This window comes from Oncorhynchus mykiss, chromosome 10 (genome assembly GCF_013265735.2).
Source record: "Oncorhynchus mykiss isolate Arlee chromosome 10, USDA_OmykA_1.1, whole genome shotgun sequence".
Classification (NCBI taxonomy): Eukaryota; Metazoa; Chordata; class Actinopteri; order Salmoniformes; family Salmonidae; genus Oncorhynchus; species Oncorhynchus mykiss.
In genome coordinates, this window is record NC_048574.1 from 21,173,436 (window position 1) to 21,179,898 (window position 6,463).

General features: G+C 41.3%; 1 protein-coding gene across 7 annotated transcripts in view; it reads left to right on the top strand.

The window, feature by feature from the left end:
* The window catches only part of slc8a2a (solute carrier family 8 member 2a), a 59,716-nt gene extending 56,590 nt beyond the window's left edge, over window positions 1-3,126 (top strand). For 6 of the 7 annotated variants that reach the window (XM_036989885.1, XM_021617756.2, XM_021617759.2 and 3 more), the window contains one exon: window positions 45-3,126. In XM_036989885.1, the coding sequence (XP_036845780.1) occupies window positions 45-421 (377 nt within the window). In that variant the 3' untranslated portion in view covers window positions 422-3,126. The remainder of the gene's footprint in view (window positions 1-44) is intronic. The other variant, XM_021617760.2, reaches the window with a different exon arrangement.
* Window positions 3,127-6,463: the final 3,337 nt, after the last annotated feature.

Consider the following 6,463-nt stretch of genomic DNA (forward strand, 5'->3'; position numbering starts at 1 on the left):
ATTCTAACCATATTCTAAACTCTAACCCAAACCTCTTTCCATAGACACCTTTGCCAGTAAAGTCGCTGCCACCCAGGACCAGTATGCCGACGCGTCGGTGGGCAACGTGACGGGTAGCAATGCAGTCAACGTTTTCTTGGGCATCGGGGTGGCGTGGTCCATCGCTGCCATCTACTGGGAGACCAAAGGTCAAACTTTCCGCGTGGACCCCGGCTCACTGGCCTTCTCGGTCACGCTCTTCACCATCTTCGCCTTCATCAACATGGGGGTGCTGATGCTCCGCCGCCGGCCATCTGTAGGGGGAGAGCTGGGGGGGCCCAAAGTCACCAAGGTGCTCACCACCCTATTCTTCTTTGGCCTCTGGTTCATCTACATCCTCTTTTCCAGCCTGGAGGCCTACTGCCATGTAAAGGGCTTCTGAGGGAGCACAGGGCTAGATAGGTAGATGGGTAGATTGAGAAACTCACACATGCATACAGACACACACACATGCGCATACATGCTTGCACGCACACATACACACACATACACACATACACATCATCATCATCATCATCATTGCCACTGCAACGACACATCTTCGACATCTAGCAGAAGATCCACTACCAGGAGTAATGATGCAAATGTCTATTTTCTGTACTCACTGCTCACAGAGAGAATGTCAGACACTCTCTCTCTCTCTCTCTCTCTCATACACACACACACACACACACACACACACACACAAAATGTAGGGTGTAGAAGAAAATGTAGAAGGAAAAGCTGGTTATTAGTAGAGGAATGTGGTGGTGATGGACTATGTGATGATCACAATCACAGGATGCTAATATGCCTGGTATAGAAAGTGGAGGGGACACCGTGCAAAGACACTCTTTAAAATAGGCTGCTCAGGTTAAGAGGAAAGATATGGATGGAGTGTGAAGTCTGGATCTTGACACCACCGTAGACCACATCAACATGATTCTGGTCTGAGTCTGTCTGGGCCTCAGCTCCTGAGGTCTAGGTATAGTTTTACAGTTTTGGACCAGGCCATGATCTTTGGTAGTCTCTCAACTCACGTGGTCAAGATCTGTCACTGAATACCATCTCTTGTCAGAGTTATTTGGCCATGTAGCTCTTGTCCATCGTGCAACGACAACAGCGAGTTACCTCTTCAGAGGCAACTCGTTGTTGTCATCACGCGATGGACCAGAGCTAGTGGCCAAGTAGGACTGACACAACACTGAGGGGACACCTTGTTCTGCATGCCTTGCCGGCGGCAAAGTATCAGCACCCCAATGTTAATTCCCTAATGTGGGAGCCGGGTAGGAATGCAATGGCTAACACTTAGGTGGACCCATTGTGCAAAACTGTTTGAAATTATATAATTTCAATCAGTGTTGCCCACTGGGGAAGATGCCTTATTTGACTGTAAGGTCAAATAAGAGTTTTGGTTTGAGTCTAGGTCTTCATCTTGCTGCTTATGGCCTACCTATATTAGTTGAACGAGGGCACTACGGTGGCTGATCCAGATAAACTTGATGAACAGAACAATGTAAACTACACATGGCAGATAAGCATCTCCCTTTCTCCCCTTTTGTCCTGTTTGGCTCAATGGATACAGCTGCCTCCGACACCCACAATAACCTCTTCCCCAGCTTTTGTATTATACATTCCCTCTTGGAAATAGTTGTATCTCTATTCCCTATTATGTCATCTTGTGGCAAGAGGTGAAATGCTAATATAATTCGCCTATCCCCTTTCATTTGGGCTCACCCCAGTCTTCATAGCAACAACAACCAAAGACTATGGGCTCAATGCTGTTTAGTAGCATGCTATTGCATGCTGTTTAAAAATTCTGAGAAGCTGCTATGACATGAAATACTGTAAATTATAGAGAAATAACTGAGTATCTGCCATTTAGAGTGACAATGTGACAGAGATAATTCATCCAACTCAAAATGAGTAGTCTTATCATCAATTTATTTATGAATTTTGTCATTAAATGTATGTATATTTTAATGTAAGAACTTACATGCACAAGAAATGACATTGTAATTTATTTCAAGTTGTAACAATTACATTGAAAATGTATCACAGTTCTCAGTCTCTGTTTGATCAATCTCCTATTTTATTGTAATATTTTAATTATTTTGATGCCTAAGATGTGAGATGTGTCTCAGTGTCTGTGGCCTATGGAAGTTTCTGCTGGAGCCAATGTCTATGGCTGGAGCGAGCTCAATATTGGACTAAAGGAGCATAATGTTACTCCTTAGTCCTAGGACCACACATGTTCTGGTTAAAGGGCAAATTGGCTCTGGAAGCCAAAACAGCGAAATACTCCATCTAAATGTGAATCGATTCTCAATTGCAGTATAGTCCTAGAAACATAAATCCCTCTACTTTCATATCACATCAAAATTATTTCACAAATGCAAAATACACACTTACTTTTAATCTATTTTTAACACAGTTGCAGCTGACAGTATTTTTCAGTGACAATATGTTTGTGTTGTCTGTCTTCTGTTTACACACAGGTGTTCAGAGAATCAGATAGCTAATTAGCACAGGTAGTCCACACCAATCTTCCCTCTAAACTGCGTGCGTGCGCGGGACTGCCATACGAAGGAAATATAACCGCACACAGAGAAGCACAAGATTGAACTTCACTCAAAGTTCTAATTTTCCCCCTTAGTTAACACTATCAATGTTTCCCATTACTGTTGGAGTTGTGATAGAATAAACACAATATTAACCATCAATGTAACATACTGAAACAAAACCAACGATGCAAGAATAGTAGGCAGAACGTATTGTGGCAGGATTCTATTGCATTAACATGCACGACACTGTACTCTACACAGACCTGTGCGGCTTAACGAATCAGAACTCTAGTAAGTCTACAGTTGAAGTCAGAAGTTTACATACACCTTAGCCAAATACATTTGAAATCAGTTTTTCACAATTCCTGACATTTAATCCTAGTAAAAATCCCTGTCTTAGGTCAGTTAGGGTCACCACTTTATTTTAAGAATTTGAAATGTCAATAATATTTGTCAGAAATAATGTCAGAAATTATTTATTTCAGCTTTTTAATCCATTCCTCCTGACAGAGCTGGTGTAACTTAGTCAGGTTTGTAGGCCTCCTTGCTCGCACACGCTTTTTCAGTTCTGCCCACACGTTTTCTATAGGATTGAGGTCAGGGCTTTGTAATGGCCACTCCAATACTTTGACTTTGTTGTCGTTAAGCCATTTAGCCACAACTTTGGAAGTATGCTTGGGGTCATTGTCCATTTGGAAGACCCATTTGCGACTAAGCTTTAACTTCCTGACTGATGTCTTGAGATGTTGCTTCAATATGTCCACATAATTGTCCTTCCTCATGATGTCATCTATTTTGTGAAGTGCTCCAGTCCCTCCTGCAGCAAAGCACCACCACAAAATGATGCTGCCACCCCCGTGCTTCACGGTTGGGATGGTGTTCTTCGGCTTGCAAGCCTCCCCCTTTTTCATCCAAACATACGATGGTCATTATGGCCAAACAGTTCTATTTTTGTTTCATCAGACCAGAGGACATTTCTCCAAAAAGTACGATCTTTGTCCCCATGTGCAGTTGCAAACCATAGTCTGGCTTTTTTATGGCGGTTTTGGAGCCGTGGCTTCTTCCTTGCTGAGCGGCCTTTCAGGTTATGTCGATATAGGACACGTTTTACTGTGGATATAGATACTTTTGTACCTGTTTCCTCCAGCATCTTCACAAGGTCCTTTGCTGTTGTTCTGGGATTGATTCGCACTTTTCGCACCAAAGTGCGTTCATCTCTAGGAGACAGAATGCGTCTCTTTCCTGAGCGGTATGATGGCTGCGTTGTCCCATGGTGTTTATACTTACATACTATTGTTTGTACAGATGAACGTGGTCCTTCAGGCATTTGGAAATTGCTCCAAAGGACGAACCAGACTTGTGGAGGTCTACAATTTTTTTCTGAGGTATTGGCAGATTTCTTTTGATTTTCCCATGATGTCAAGCAAAGGGGCACTGAGTTTGAAGGTAGGCCTTGAAATACATCCACAGGCACACCTCCAATTGACTCAAATGATGTCAATTAGTTTATCAGAAGCTTCCAAAGCCATGACATAATTTTCTGGAATATTCCAAGCTCTTTAAAGGCACAATCAACATAGTGTATGTAAACTTCTGACCCACTGGAATTGTGATACTGTGAATTATAAGTGAAATAATCTGTCTGTAAACAATTTTGGGAAAAGTTACTTGTGTCATGCACAAAGTAGGTGTCTTAACCGACTTGCCAAAACTATAGTTTGTTAACAAGAAATGTGTGGAGTGGTTGAAAACTAGTTTTAATGACTCCAACCTAAGTGTATGTAAACTTCCGACTTCAACTGTATATGCAAATATACCATTGCCATATATGGATCTGTGCCATTCACTTTGAACTGGACTGTATTTACAGCATGAGGGTCGTGAGTAGATGTTTTGTTGAGATCAAAGCGAGAGCGGCATGTAGCCACGTGTGCACATTTGTTCATATCCTTTGCTAGTTAGTGAGTTATTATCTCAGATATAGATCATTGATAGTTAACAATGGGGGCGTGATTTCTTCCTACAAGAGCACAAAACTTTCCAGACATTTTTGAAAAGCTAGTTGGGTAAAGAGCTTTTTTTGTCTTAAAGGGGCAGTGTTGCATTTTGAGACAGGCTTGAATAAGCGATGTAGCCAATAGGCAGAGGGTAGCAAAATTTGTCTGATTCTCTGTAATAATGGTATGGGAATAATAGTGCATTTTATTTTGTAAAGTGTTTTCTTACATCAAATAACACAACACAACAACATTTTCAGTCACCTCCTTGTCAGAAGGACAAGTAGATAATCAAGCCCTGCATGTTTTTTTCTAAAGTCTCATGGAATGTAAGGCCTACATTGAACACCACACATTGGTTGCTTCTGTAGGCTGAATGATAGAAAAGCTATTTTCACGTTAAAAGGTTATGGGATGCATTTTCTCCTTTGTTTTTTTTAAATGGTAGACCACTCTGGTATGCCTACATTATGATCAAATAACCAAAGTAGCCTACTTGACCACTGTCTGAAATGGTACATTAAAGTGGGTACAGCCTCAGTGTTCACAGTAAACGCATCTGGATGTTGCACCAAAATTTCACAAAGTTCAAGTTTGTGCTCAGCAGACCTGAAATTAGCTCAGTGACCAACATTTTTGGAAGGAACATAGGTCCACACTATCTTCCATCTGTTTTCCATAAACAAGTGCTGTAACATGGAAATATGGCTGTGGGAACCCTAAACCTATAAAGGTTTGTGTCAATTTAACCTTTATTTATTTTTTTCTCACTGATATGCTTCTAAAACTGTACCGCAAGCGATTCGTGTTCATGTTCAGACCAAGTGTCATGGCTCTTAACAAAACACCCCCCACAGAAGACGCATTCGTCCAATGACTTATGTGTAATGTAATCAGTGGTGATTTTAGCATGTAAATATTGGTGGGGCAAAAAAATAAAAGTGGGATGCATGCCAGCAAAGCCACTACACAACACAATACAACACTAAACAATACATTAATTGCACTATAACAGTGGCAAACTGTACCTTCAAACTGTTAGGGCCTACATAAAGCTGTCCCAACAGCAGTCCCAACATCTTACCACTGCTACACCTGGCTATCAATGGAGCCTTGTCTGGCAGCGAAACAGTTCATTCAGCCTCATTTACTGCCTTTTAAAAAAACATAGCTGATATGGCTGACTTGCTTAAACAAATGTGTTTTTAATGACAATTGAGATGTACAAACTATGGCATAAGGGAAAGGAAAAGGGGGATACCTAGTCAGTTGTCCAACTGAATGTATTCAACTGAAATGTGTTTTCTGTATTTAACCCAACCCATATGAATAAGAGAGGTGCGGGGGCTTCCTTAATCGACATCCATATCTTCGCTCGGGGAACAGTTGGTTAACTGACTTGCTCAGGGGCAGAACAACATATTTTTACCTGGGGACAACAAGCGGATAAGAGGCAATCCATAATTTCGATTAAGACATTATTGAATGAGCTAGGATGGACGTAGTCAATATACAGTGCCTTGCGAAAGTATTCGGCCCCCTTGAACTTTGCGACCTTTTGCCACATTTCAGGCTTCAAACATAAAGATATAAAACTGTATTTTTTTGTGAAGAATCAACAACAAGTGGGACACAATCATGAAGTGGAACGACATTTATTGGATATTTCAAACTTTTTTAACAAATCAAAAACTGAAAAATTGGGCGTGCAAAATTATTCAGCCCCCTTAAGTTAATACTTTGTAGCGCCACCTTTTGCTGCGATTACAGCTGTAAGTCGCTTGGGGTATGTCTCTATCAGTTTTGTACATCAAGAGACTGAAATTTTTTCCCATTCCTCCTTGCAAAACAGCTCAAGCTCGGTGAGGTTAGATGGAGAGCATT